The sequence below is a fragment of the Phyllobates terribilis genome, unplaced genomic scaffold (genome assembly GCF_046119375.1).
Source record: "Phyllobates terribilis strain yellow unplaced genomic scaffold, ASM4611937v1 Scaffold_7__3_contigs__length_470593459, whole genome shotgun sequence".
NCBI lineage: Eukaryota > Metazoa > Chordata > Amphibia > Anura > Dendrobatidae > Phyllobates > Phyllobates terribilis.
The window spans coordinates 436,146,663-436,161,666 of record NW_027362767.1 but is presented as its reverse complement, the minus strand read 5'-3'; the positions used below and the strand labels follow the sequence as shown (position 1 = coordinate 436,161,666).

Sequence of the window (15,004 nt, the reverse complement as noted above, 5' to 3'; positions counted from 1 at the left end):
CCTCTTTATAAAAAGAGCAGCCCTCCGGCCTCTGTATATAGTGACCCACCCCTACGGCCTTTGTATATAGTGACCCACCCCTCCGGCCTCTGCATATAATGACCCACCCCTCTGGCCTCTGTATATAGTGGCCCACCCCTCCGGCCTCTGTATATAATGACCCACCCCTCCGGCCTTTGAACATAGTGACCCACCCCTCCAGCCTCTGTATATAATGATGCACCCCTCCAGCCTCTGTATATAGTGCCCCACCCCTCCGGCCTCTATGTATAGTGACCCACCCCTCCGGCCTCTGTATATAGTGGCCCACCCCTCCGGCCTCTGTATATAGTGACCCACCCTCCGGCCCCTGTATATGGTGACCCAGCCGTGAGGTCTCTGTATATAGAGACCCACCCCTCTGGCCTCTATATAAAATGACCCACCCTCCGGCCTCTGTATATAATGACCCACCCCTCCGGCCTCTGTATATAATGACCCACCCCTCAGGCCTTTGCATATAGTGACCCATCCCTGCGGCCTCTGTATATAGTGACCCACCCCTCTGGCCTCTGTATATAATGACCCACCCCTCCGGCCTCTGTATATTGTGACCCACCCCTCCGGCCTCTGTATATAATGACCCACCCCTCAGGCCTCTGTATATAATGACCCACCCCTCTGGCCTTTGCATATAGTGACCCATCCCTGCAGCCTCTGTATATAGTGACCCACCCCTCCGGCCTCTGTATATAATGACCCAAACCTCCGGCCTCTGTATATAGTGACCCACCCCTCCGGCCTCTGTATATAGTGACCCACTCCTCCGGCCTCTGTATATAGGGACTCACCTCTCCAGCCTCTGTATATAGTGACCCATCCCTCCGGCCTCTGTATATAGTGACCCACCCCTCTGGCCTCTGTATATAATGACCCACCCTCCGGCCTCTGTATATAATGACCCACCCCTCTGGCCTTTGCATATAGTGACCCACCCTCCGGCCTCTGTATATAGTGACCCACCCCTCCGGCCTCTGTATATAGTGACCCACCCCTCCGGCCTCTGTATATAATGACCCACCCCTCTGGCCTTTGCATATAGTGACCCACCCTCCGGCCTCAGTATATAGTGACCCACCCCTCCGGCCTCCGTATATAATGACCCACCCCTCCGGTCTCCGTATATAATGACCCACTGTAGTGAAATATGTATATGAGGGGATTGGATACAAGCTAAGGGTTAACTCAACAACACACACAGGTCACAATCTAAGCACAAGCCATCTTCCCAGTCACACTGACTCCAGTCTCCCCAGGGGGAGACCCACCCCTCCGGCCCCTGTATATAATGACCCACCCCTCCGGCCTCTGTATATAGTGACCCACCCCTCCGGCCTCTGTATATAGTGACCCACCCCTCCAGCCTCTGTATATAGTGACCCACCCCTCCAGCCTCTGTATATAGTGACCCACCCCTCCAGCCTCTGTATATAGTGGTCCACCCCTCCGGCCTCTGTATATAATGACCCAAACCTCCGGCCTCTGTATATAGTGACCCACCCCTCCGGCCTCTGTATATAGTGACCCACCCCTCCAGCCTCTGTATATAGTGACCCACCCCTCCAGCCTCTGTATATAGTGGTCCACTCCCCTGGCCTTTGTATATAGTGACCCAACCCTCCGGCCTCTGTATATAATGACCCAGCCCTCCGGCCTCTGTATATAATGACCCACCTCTCCGGCCTCTGTATATAATGAGCCACCCCTCCAGCCTCTGTATATAGTGACCCACCCCTTCAGCCTTTGTATTTAGTGGCCCACCCCTCCGGCCTCTGTATATAGTGACCCACCCCTCCGGCCTCTGTATATAATGACCCACCTCTCCGGCCTCAGTATATAGTGACCCACTCTCCGGCCTCTGTATATAATGACCCACCCCTCCAGCCTCTGTATATAGTGACCCACCCCTCCAGCCTCTGTATATAGTGGTCCACCCCTCCGGCCTTTGTATATAGTGACCCAACCCTCCGGCCTCTGTATATAATGACCCAGCCCTCCGGCCTCTGTATATAATGACCCACCCCTTCAGCCTCTGTATATAATGACCACCCCTCTGGCCTCTTTATATAATGACCCACCCCTCCGGCCTCTGTATATAGTGGCCCACCCCTCCAGCCTCTATATATAGTGGCCCACCCCTCCGGCCTCTATATATAGTGACCATCCGCTCTGGCCTCAGTATATAGTGGCCCACCCCTCCGACCTCAGCATATAATGACCCACCTCTCCGGCCTCTGTATATAGTGACCCACCCCTGCGGCCTCTGTATATAGTGACCCACCCCTCTGGCCTCAGTATATAAAGAGCCACCCCTCTGGCTTCTGTATATAATGACCCACCCCTGCGGCCTCTGTATATAGTGACCCACCCCTCTGGCCTCAGTATATAAAGAGCCACCCCTCTAGCCTCTGTATATAATGACCCACCCTCCGGCCTCTGTATATAGTGACCCGCCCTCCGGCCTCAGTATATAGTGACCCACCCTCCGGCCTCTGTATATAGTGACCCAACCCTCTGGACTCTGTATATAGTGACCCACCCCTCCGGCCTTTGTATATAGTGACCCACCCTCCAGCCTCTGTATATAATGACCCACCCCTCAGGCCTTTGCATATAGTGACCCATCCCTGCGGCCTCTGTATATAGTGACCCACCCCTCTGGCCTCTGTATATAATGACCCACCCCTCCGGCCTCTGTATATATTGACCACCCCTCCGGCCTCTGTATATAGTGACCCACCCCTCCGGCCTCTGTATATAATGACCCACCCCTCTGGCCTCTGTATATAGTGACCCACCCCTCCGGCCTCTGTATATAATGACCCACCCCTCCGGCCTCTGTATATAGTGACCCAACCCTCTGGACTCTGTATATAGTGACCCACCCCTCCGGCCTTTGTATATAGTGACCCACCCTCCAGCCTCTGTATATAATGACCCACCCCTCAGGCCTTTGCATATAGTGACCCATCCCTGCGGCCTCTGTATATAGTGACCCACCCCTCTGGCCTCTGTATATAATGACCCACCCCTCCGGCCTCTGTATATATTGACCACCCCTCCGGCCTCTGTATATAGTGACCCACCCCTCTGGCCTCTGTATATAATGACCCACCCCTCTGGCCTTTGCAGATAGTGACCCATCCCTGCAGCCTCTGTATATAGTGACCCACCCCTCCGGCCTCTGTATATAATGACCCAAACCTCCGGCCTCTGTATATAGTGACCCACCCCTCCGGCCTCTGTATATAGTGACCCACCCCTCCGGCCTCTGTATATAGGGACTCACCTCTCCAGCCTCTGTATATAGTGACCCACCCCTCCGGCCTCTGTATATAGTGACCCATCCCTCCAGCCTCTGTATATAGTGACCCACCCCTCCAGCCTATAGTGACCCACCTCTCCAGCCTCTGTATATAGTGACCCACCCCTCCAGCCTCTGTATATAGTGACCCACCCCTCTGGCCTCAGTATATAATGACCCACCCTCCGGCCTCTGTATATAATGACCCACCCCTCTGGCCTTTGCATATAGTGACCCACCCTCCGGCCTCTGTATATAGTGACCCACCCCTCCGGCCTCTGTATATAGTGACCCACCCCTCGGGCCTCTGTATATAATGACCCACCCCTCTGGCCTTTGCATATAGTGACCCACCCTCCGGCCTCAGTATATAGTGACCCACCCCTCCGGCCTCCGTATATAATGACCCACCCCTCCGGCCTCCGTATATAATGACCCACTGTAGTGAAATATGTATATGAGGGGATTGGATACAAGCTAAGGGTTAACTCAACAACACACACAGGTCACAATCTAAACACAAGCCATCTTCCCAGTCACACTGACTCCAGTCTCCCCAGGGGGAGACCCACCCCTCCGGCCCCTGTATATAATGACCCACCCCTCCGGCCCCTGTATATAATGACCCACCCCTCCGGCCTCTGTATATAATGACCCAAACCTCCGGCCTCTGTATATAGTGACCCACCCCTCCGGCCTCTGTATATAGTGACCCACCCATCCAGCCTCTGTATATAGTGACCCACCCCTCCAGCCTCTGTATATAGTGACCCACCCCTCCGGCCTCTGTATATAATGACCCAAACCTCCGGCCTCTGTATATAATGACCCAAACCTCCGGCCTCTGTATATAGTGACCCACCCCTCCGGCCTCTGTATATAGTGACCCACCCATCCAGCCTCTGTATATAGTGACCCACCCCTCCAGCCTCTGTATATAGTGACCCACCCCTCCAGCCTCTGTATATAGTGACCCACCCCTCCAGCCTCTGTATATAGTGGTCCACCCCTCCGGCCTTTGTATATAGTGACCCAACCCTCCGGCCTCTGTATATAATGACCCACCCCTCCGGCCTCTGTATATAGTGACCCACCCCTCCAGCCTCTGTATATAGTGACCCACCCCTCCAGCCTCTGTATATAGTGGTCCACCCCTCCGGCCTTTGTATATAGTGACCCAACCCTCCGGCCTCTGTATATAATGACCCAGCCCTCCAGCCTCTGTATATAATGACCCACCCCTCCGGCCTTTGTATATAGTGACCCAACCCTCCGGCCTCTGTATATAATGACCCAGCCCTCCGGCCTCTGTATATAATGACCCAACCCTCCGGCCTCTGTATATAATGACCCAGCCCTCCGGCCTCTGTATATAATGACCCAACCCTCCGGCCTCTGTATATAGTGACCCACCCCTCCGGCCTCTGTATATAATGACCCACCTCTCCGGCCTCAGTATATAGTGACCCACTCTCCGGCCTCTGTATATAATGACCCACCCCTCCAGCCTCTGTATATAGTGACCCACCCCTCCAGCCTCTGTATATAGTGGTCCACCCCTCCGGCCTTTGTATATAGTGACCCAACCCTCCGGCCTCTGTATATAATGACCCAGCCCTCCGGCCTCTGTATATAATGACCCACCCCTTCAGCCTCTGTATATAATGACCACCCCTCTGGCCTCTTTATATAATGACCCACCCCTCTGGCCTCTGTATATAGTGGCCCACCCCTCCAGCCTCTATATATAGTGGCCCACCCCTCCGGCCTCTATATATAGTGACCATTCGCTCTGGCCTCAGTATATAGTGGCCCACCCCTCCGACCTCAGCATATAATGACCCACCTCTCCGGCCTCTGTATATAGTGACCCACCCCTGCGGCCTCTGTATATAGTGACCCACCCCTCTGGCCTCAGTATATAAAGAGCCACCCCTCTGGCTTCTGTATATAATGACCCACCCCTCCGGCCTCTGTATATAACGACCCACCCCTCTAGCCTCTGTATATAATGACCCACCCTCCGGCCTCTGTATATAGTGACCCACCCTCCGGCCTCAGTATATAGTGACCCACCCCTCCAGCCTCTGTATATAGAGACCCACTCCTCCGGCCTCTGTATATAGTGACCCAACCCTCTGGACTCTGTATATAGTGACCCACCCCTCCGGCCTTTGTATATAGTGACCCACCCTCCAGCCTCTGTATATAATGACCCACCTCTCCGGCCTCTGTATATAGTGACCCACCCCTCCAGCCTCTGTATATAGTGGTCCACCCCTCCGGCCTCTGTATATAATGACCCACCCTCCGACCTCTGTATATAGTGACCCACCCCTCCAGCTTCTGTATATAGTGGTCCACCCCTCCGGCCTCTGTATATAATGACCCACCCTCCGACCTCTGTATATAGTGACCCACCCCTCCGGCCTCTGTATATAATAACCCACCCTCCGGCCTCTGTATATAGTGACCCACCCCTTCAGCCTCTGTATATAGTGGTCCACCCCTCCGGCCTCTGTATATAATGACCCACCCTCCGACCTCTGTATATAGTGACCCACCCCTCCGGCCTCTGTATATAATGACCCACCCCTCCAGCTTCTGTATATAGTGGTCCACCCCTCCGGCCTCTGTATATAATGACCCACCCTCCGACCTCTGTATATAGTGACCCACCCCTTCGGCCTCTGTATATAATGACCCATCCTCCGGCCTCTGTATATAGTGACCCACCCCTTCAGCCTCTGTATATAGTGGTTCACCCCTCCGGCCTTTGTATATAGTGACCCACCCCTCCGGCCTCTGTATATAATGACCCACCCTCCGGCATCTGTATATAGTGACCCACCCTCCGGCCCCTGTATATAATGACCCACTCCTTGAGCCTCTGTATATAGTGGCCCACCCCTTCAGCCTTTGTATTTAGTGGCCCACCCCTCCAGCCTTTGTATATAGTGACCCAGCCCTCCGGCCTCTGTATATAATGACCCACCCCTCCGGCCTCTGTATATGGTGACCCACCTCTCCGGCCTCTGTATATAGTGACCCACCCTCCGGTCCCTGTATATAATGACCCACCCCTCCGGCCTCTGTATATAGTGACCCACCCTCCGGTCCCTGTATATAATGACCCACCCCTCCGGCCTCTGTATATAATGACCCACCCCTCCGGCCTCTGTATATGGTGATCGACCCCTCCAGCCTCTATAAAGTCCCCAGCCAGAGCAGGGATATTACCATGTTACCTGGTGCCAGGAGGGGGCGATGATGACAATGAGAAGAACATGTGTGAATGGACTGGATCACAGATAAGAGAACTTTACTCACTGAACCAGAAGTTCCAGATTGTCTCCCGGAAATCTTCCCCATTGAACCAACATCTCCAGAAGAAACCCTCATGGTGAAAGTACAGGGGTGCGGCCGGGGTGGGGGGGACGTCTGTGCTGTTCTGCAATCAGAGATAGAGGGAGAGTCAGCTGCCATCTTCCCGTACCGTTCCTCACCTGTCCTGGCTCCAGCGCCGGTCCATGTTCCTCTTCCCCTATAACCAGTTCTCTCTGCTATCATGTGCATTCCTGGCACTAAACACTTGACTAACCCATCTCTGCTATTGCTGGGCTCTGCAGCAGCTGTACCAAGCGTGTCTCCTGACAAAAACCCCTCTGCCGCTCCACAGTGCTGTCTGCACACTCGGCTCTGCTATTCTGCTCTGCTATTCCAGCTCTGCTCATCCACGTACCATCCGGCACCACCAGCTAATGCATCACCATCTACGTTCTGTACTGCTCACCCAGACCCAAGGCTTAGCCAATCCACACCACCAGGTGCGACCATGACACCACCATCATCACCATCAGTAATGAGCTCTGGCATTTTTTTTTATCAGCTCCGTGATGTTATAAAGTGTCAGACTCAGATCCCAATGATTAATACAGACATCGACATCAGCTGTATAACAGAACAGCTACTTCTGCACCTTTAGGGTGATACATATCTGCACTATATGGCAGTAATATACGAATGACAGCGACACAGCACAAAGGAAATACAGACATTGCTAAATTCACTTTTAAACAAGAGTCACCCCCCCACCTGATGGAGCGACAGCATGAAGACCCCCATCATCTCACTTCACACATCTGCAGTCAGTACTAAACAGCCAGGTCTGTACAGTGACTACAGTCTCTTTACATAACAATGGCGGTTGTCTTTTCTCCTGTGACCGCTGTAAATAACACCAAATCACCACCGCTCTGCTGACCCCATAACTGCAGAGTCCAGACCCACTGTGGTATCAGCAAAAACACTGCGCCCCCCACCGGGAGCTTTATGGCCGAGCAGCTGCATGGAGCCGTACATCACCAAGCACAATGCCGAGCGTAAAGCCATCAGTTTGGGCAACACCATTTTCTATTCCCCATGACTGTTGCACAAGGTCCATAAAGACATGGAGGGGGAGTTTGTAGAAAAACATGTGCGACCGCACAGAGCCTGGACCTCAGCCTCATCCAACACCTATAATGAAGATTGTGAGCCCGGACCCCCAACATCAGGGCCTGACCCCACAAATGCTCTACTGGATGAAGGGACGAAAATTCCCAAGAGCGGAGCTGTTGTATGTGACGCGCCCCCTGGGCCAGTGCTGTTTGGGGATTACCCGGAGCCGGATCAGATGGGGGTTGTAGTCTCCGAGTGGCGGTGACCCGGTCCGTGCCCAGGGTGTCAAACTCAGTGTGTGGCAGTCCTTACTGATGTTGTTAAAGGTCCTTAATGTCGACTACGCCACCCGTTGATTTGCGGTCACAAGGCCGCCGCTGCAGAAGGGTCCGCTGAGGCTGGTGGTGTGTGTGCAGCTTCGGGTAGTATAACCCCCAACGGGAGGGGTATAGCCTCAGGGGGTCAGTTGTAGAGGGTGGTGGTAGTGAAGGTGCAGGATGATCAAGCAAGAAGACTCAGAGTCGGGCTGTGCAGTTCAGGGGTTTTTACTTACGGGTGTTCTTATGGTCACTCTGGCCTGAAGCGACCACCCGAGCCGTGCTGCGTCCACCAGGTCCTGGACTCGGCTAACCCCCAGGCAGTTCTGGAGCGTGGTCCTGAGCTCCTGTCTGACTTTCCCTCTCTTCTGGCCGTTCTCACCAGGGATCCACCTATGTCCGGCTCCCTCGGGTCTCTTGGTGGGTACACCTCTTCTGGGTTCCCTGACCCTATACTTGGTCTGCCTTCCTGGTGGATTTGGTGAGGGTCGTGGCAGATCCTGCCCACGACCTCCGGTCTCTGGCTAAGGTGTGCTTTTCTCTCTGCCAGCTTGGGATCCGGTACCCTAGGTGCCAACCCTTCACCCTGTTGCTTGTATTCTGGGGTCTTGGGGTTCCTTCTCCTTCTCTCTGGGTCCTTCTGACTCCTCTCTCTCTCTCTCTTGGCCTTGGAGCTGGGCCCAGCCGGAACCACAACTCCCTGTCAGCCCTTCTGGCTGAGCTTCTCTGCTCTGCTCCTCTGACTCAACTCTGACAGACTGACTCACTCTACAAAAGACCCTGTCCTAAGATGGTGCCCACCTTATATACTCCCTCTATGTGTGAGCTCAGGTGACCAGCACCCAATGAGCTCCTAGCCTTACCCAGACTGCTCCCCCTATCTGCCCCTACACTACTGGGATGTTCCACCCCCCTCCCACTCCAGCCAGGGACAAACACTATCGTACCTGCACATAAACTAGTGGGAGTACCGTCGATCTGTCCCCCGGAAATGGGATGTATGTAGTGTATGCAGCTAACTGAGCTCAGTTCCACACTCCATCCTTACCCGGGAGTGGAATACCACACCTCTGGAGTGAGGTGCAATACCCCTGTAGCAGCCGAGTCCTCAGGGTGCTACATATGTGCAGAGGGGCAACTCCATTTTTAATGTCTATGGATGTAGTTGAGGACAGAGAAGCCCCCGGAGGTGGATGTGGGGGGCACATACTTTTCTCTATATTAATGTCTATGGATGTAGATGAGGGCAGAGAAGCCCCCGTAAGTGGATGTGGGGGGCACATACTTTTCTCTATATTAATGTCTATGGATGTAGATGAGGGCAGAGAAGCCCCCGGAAGTGGATGTGGGGGGCACATACCTTTCTCCATATATAATGTCTATGAATGTAGATGAGGACAGAGAAGCCCCTGGAGGTGGATGTGGGGGGCACATACTTTCCTCCATATTAATGTCTATGGATGTAGATGAGGACAGAGAAGCCCCTGGAGGTGGATGTGGGGGGCACATACTTTCCTCCATATTAATGTCTATGGATGTAGATGAGGACAGAGAAGCCCCCGGATGTGGATGTGGGGGGCACATACTTTTCTCCATATTAATGTCTATGAATGTAGATGAGGACAGAGAAGCCCCCGGAAGTGGATGTGGGGGGCACATGCCTTTCTCCATATATAATGTCTATGAATGTAGATGAGGACAGAGAAGCCCCTGGAGGTGGATGTGGGGGGCACATACTTTCCTCCATATTAATGTCTATGGATGTGGATGAGGACAGAGAAGCCCCCGGAGGTGGATGTGGGGGGCACATACTTTCCTCCATATTAATGTCTATGGATGTAAATGAGGACAGAGAAGCCCCTGGAGGTGGATGTGGGGGGCACATACTTTCCTCCATATTAATGTCTATGGATGTAGATGAGGACAGAGAAGCCCCTGGAGGTGGATGTGGGGGGCACATACTTTCCTCCATATTAATGTCTATGGATGTAGATGAGGATAGAGAAGCCCCCGGATGTGGATGTGGGGGGCACATACCTTTCTCCATATATAATGTCTATGGATGTAGATGAGGACAGAGAAGCCCCTGGAGGTGGATGTGGGGGGCACATACTTTTCTCCATATTAATGTCTATGGATGTAGATGAGGACAGAGAAGCCCCTGGAGGTGGATGTGGGGGGCACATACTTTTCTCCATATTAATGTCTATGAATGTAGATGAGGACAGAGAAGCCCCCGGAGGTGGATGTGGGGGGCACATACTTTCCTCCATATTAATGTCTATGGATGTAGATGAGGACAGAGAAGCCCCTGGAGGTGGATGTGGGGGGCACATACTTTCCTCCATATTAATGTCTATGGATGTAGATGAGGACAGAGAAGCCCCCGGATGTGGATGTGGGGGGCACATACCTTTCTCCATATATAATGTCTATGGATGTAAATGAGGACAGAGAAGCCCCTGGAGGTGGATGTGGGGGGCACATACTTTTCTCCATATTAATGTCTATGGATGTAGATGAGGACAGAGAAGCCCCCGGAGGTGGATGTGGGGGGCACATACTTTTCTCCATATTAATGTCTATGAATGTAGATGAGGACAGAGAAGCCCCTGGAGGTGGATGTGGGGGGCACATACTTTTCTCCATATTAATGTCTATGGATGTAGATGAGGACAGAGAAGCCCCCGGAGGTGGATGTGGGGGGCACATACCTTTCTCCATATATAATGTCTATGAATGTAGATGAGGGCAGAGAAGCCCCTGGAGGTGGATGTGGGGGGCACATACCTTTCTCCATATATAATGTCTATGAATGTAGATGAGGACAGAGAAGCCCCTGGAGGTGGATGTGGGGGGCACATACTTTTCTCCATATTAATGTCTATGGATGTAAATGAGGACAGAGAAGCCCCTGGAAGTGGATGTGGGGGGCACATACCTTTCTCCATATATAATGTCTATGAATGTAGATGAGGGCAGAGAAGCCCCTGGAGGTGGATGTGGGGGGCACATACCTTTCTCCATATATAATGTCTATGAATGTAGATGAGGACAGAGAAGCCCCTGGAGGTGGATGTGGGGGGCACATACTTTTCTCCATATTAATGTCTATGGATGTAAATGAGGACAGAGAAGCCCCCGGAAGTGGATGTGGGGGGCACATACCTTTCTCCATATATAATGTCTATGGATGTAGATGAGGACAGAGAAGCCCCTGGAGGTGGATGTGGGGGGCACATACTTTTCTCTATATTAATGTCTATGGATGTAGATGAGGACAGAGAAGCCCCTGGAGGTGGATGTGGGGGGCACATACTTTTCTCCATATTAATGTCTATGGATGTAAATGAGGACAGAGAAGCCCCTGGAGGTGGATGTGGGGGGCACATACTTTTCTCCATATTAATGTATATGAATGTAGATGAGGACAGAGAAGCCCCTGGAGGTGGATGTGGGGGGCACATACCTTTCTCCATATATAATGTCTATGGATGTAAATGAGGACAGAGAAGCCCCTGGAGGTGGATGTGGGGGGCACATACTTTTCTCCATATTAATGTCTATGGATGTAGATGAGGACAGAGAAGCCCCTGGAGGTGGATGTGGGGGGCACATACTTTTCTCCATAGTGCATGTAGCTGCCTGTTCCTCATTGTGTGCTGTATATGTAATATGTTGTTGCTTCCCGTGTATTGGATGTTGTATATCACTTGCTGTGTTATTTGTTGCCTGTTATGTAGAGACCCTTTAAGCCACGGCCCCACTATCAGTATTCGGTCAGTATTCTTTCTCAGGAGTGGGTGATAAATGCAGAATTGGTGACTTGTTTCTATTATACTTTTTCTCTGATTGTTCCTCACCTGGTTTTGTCTCCCACTACTGAGAGAAAATACTGACCGAATACTGATAGTGGGGCCGTGGCCTTATACTGATTATCTGGTGCTCTGTTGCTTGGTGTTTGGGTGCAGTATATAATGTTGGGTGTCGTCTGCTGTGTTTGTTACTTTAATAGACACATTGTGATGAGTTTTGTAATGATGACCTTATCTGGTGCCTGATTTCTGTTGTATATTGTATCCTGGCTGTTGTGTAGCTGTATTGTATGTATTGTATTGTATGGTGATATATGATACATGTTTCACGTTATTTGTCGTATTTTGTACATTGTATATTACATGCTTCATGTTGGGTTTCCCAAGTACTTTATGGTTTTAACGTTTGCAGCAATATTGGAGTTCATGTATTCATCAATCGCAGTGGATATGTTGTATACTACACTACATACTTTGTGTTGGGTTTTCCATATTATATGTGGTATGACTTGTATGTTATCCATTCTGTATTGTATATTACATGATATATTTTGTGAATCGTACATTACATGTTGTGTGTTGTATATTTTATGTTGTATATTATACTGTATGTTTTATATTACGTGTTGTATATTATGTGTTGTGTGTTTTATATTCTATGTTGTGTGTTGTATATTACATTGTTGTTGTATATTCAGTGTTGTGTGTTGTATATTATGTATTGTGTGTTGTATATTACGTGTTGTATATTATGTGTTGTATATTATGTGTTCTGTGTTTTATATTCTATGTTATGTGTTGTATATTACGTGTTGTGTGTTTTATATTCTATGTTGTGTGTTGTATATTACGTGTTGTATATTACGTGTTGTATATTATGTGTTGTGTGTTTTATATTCTATGTTATGTGTTGTATATTACGTGTTGTATATTCAGTGTTGTGTGTTTTATATTCTATGTTATGTGTTGTATATTACGTGTTGTATATTCAGTGTTGTGTGTTTTATATTCTAGGTTATGTGTTGTATATTACGTGTTGTATATTCAGTGTTGTGTGTTGTATATTACATTGTTGTTGTATATTACGTGTTGTGTGTTTTATATTCTATGTTGTGTGTTGTATATTACGTGTTGTATATTACGTGTTGTGTGTTTTATATTCTATGTTGTGTGTTGTATATTACGTGTTGTATATTACGTGTTGTGTGTTTTATATTCTATGTTGTGTGTTGTATATTACATTGTTGTTGTATATTCAGTGTTGTGTGTTGTATATTATGTGTTGTGTGTTGTATATTACGTGTTGTATATTATGTGTTGTATATTATGTGTTCTGTGTTTTATATTCTATGTTATGTGTTGTATATTACATTGTTGTTGTATATTCAGTGTTGTGTGTTGCGGCACTGGTATCATCTTCTCAACCATCTGAGCACAATCGTGGTCATCTTCATCTGCGGAGTTACTACATGACTACTGAAGACAACAACCCCCATTATGCCGCACCTGTTGCCAGCACTGAGGAGGTGGAAGCTCCGGACTCCACCAGACTCCAGATAGCAGCGAGTTTCCCAAGCCGCCGGCCTCAGCTCCCTACACAACTTTCCTGGGAATCTGACACTTGACACCATTTTTAAAACTTTGTCGACAGGTTTATAAAGTGTAAATGTGCCGCGGCTACGAGGAGTCGTAAATGCTCCAAAGTATTATTTGTACAGAATATTAATGTAAAAAGTGCGGCCATGAAGTCCCATGAAGAAGAGGAAACCGTCTATCATGTGTGATAAGTTGTATCAAAACTTGTATCACCTCGATGCTGCAACATTGTTACCTGCGCCAGATATGAGAGTCCTCCGCTAACGCCGCAGTTCTCCGTCGCCAGGAGCCAATAGTCCGTTGCGAATGCAACAAGGAACAAAAGGACCCCGAGACCTCCGATCAAGCCAGCAACGAGAGAAGCGGCTCCGACCTTCATCCTGAACAACTCTGCTACAACTGTGCACTCAGAGCAGCTGAGCTCGGGCAGTGGTGGGATGCCGGGCGGAGGGGTCAGGGCGGTGGCGGCCCAGGATGGATATTTTAGGATGGAACGTTACATCCCTTAAACACTGGTTTGGGTTTCACTGAGAAACGGCACAGGATCCTATTTAAAGCCAATGACCTTACTGCACAGAACAGTTGTGGTCTGGAGACGACGCATAGCCGCACGAAGAGGGCAGAGAACAGGCCAACACCATCCACACGCTGCAGGGGAAATGCTACAGAGTCCTGCACCGAGAGAGGAGAAAGAGGACGAGCGACTGCAACACAGAAACAGAGACATGAAGAACGACCAGAACATGACAGAGGAGTCACAGGAGGACGAAGAAAAGAAGGAGGCCGCACCGAATGATTCTCATCATCAATATATACGGGATTGTATCATCTCCAGAAATAAAGACAGGGATCTGCTGGTATTATCCAGACATCGCAACACTCCTGTCTATGGCTCTAATATTCAATGCAAACACTATAATACTGCCCCTATATGCAAAAATATAACTACTGTAATACTGCTCCTATGTACAAGAATATAACTACTGTAATACTGCCCCCTATGTACAAGAATATAACTACTATAATACTGCCCCCTATGTGCAAGAATATAACTACTATAACACTGCCCTCTATGTACAAGAATATAACTACTATAATACTGCTCCTATGTACAAGAATATATCTACTATAATACTGTTCACTATGTACAAGAATATAACTACTATAATACTGCCCCCTATGTACAAGAATATAACTACTATATTACTGCCCCCTATGTACAAGAATATAACTACTATAATACTACCCCTATGTACAAGAATATAACTACTATTATACTGCCCTCTATGTACAAGAATATAACTACTATAATACTGCCCCTATGTACAAGAATACAACTACTATAATACTGCTCTATGTACAAGAATATAACTACTATAATACTGCTCCTATGTACAAGAATATAACTACTATAATACTGCTCCTATGTACAAGAATATAACTATTATAATACTGCCCCATGTACAAGAATATAACTACTATAATACTGCCCC

The 15,004-nt window shown here is 49.5% G+C and overlaps 1 protein-coding gene across 2 annotated transcripts in view; it reads right to left on the bottom strand.

Moving 5' to 3' along the window:
* Positions 1-13,960, bottom strand: part of LOC141153342 (transmembrane protein 182-like) — a 91,523-nt gene extending 77,563 nt beyond the window's left edge. The window contains exons 1-2 of one of the 2 annotated variants that reach the window (XM_073638058.1): positions 13,747-13,960; positions 6,674-6,794 (exon numbers count right to left, since the gene is read on the bottom strand). In XM_073638058.1, the coding sequence (XP_073494159.1) occupies positions 6,674-6,794; positions 13,747-13,890 (265 nt within the window). In that variant the 5' untranslated portion in view covers positions 13,891-13,960. The remainder of the gene's footprint in view (positions 1-6,673; positions 6,795-13,746) is intronic. The other variant, XM_073638057.1, reaches the window with a different exon arrangement.
* Between the last annotated feature and the right edge of the window lie 1,044 nt (positions 13,961-15,004).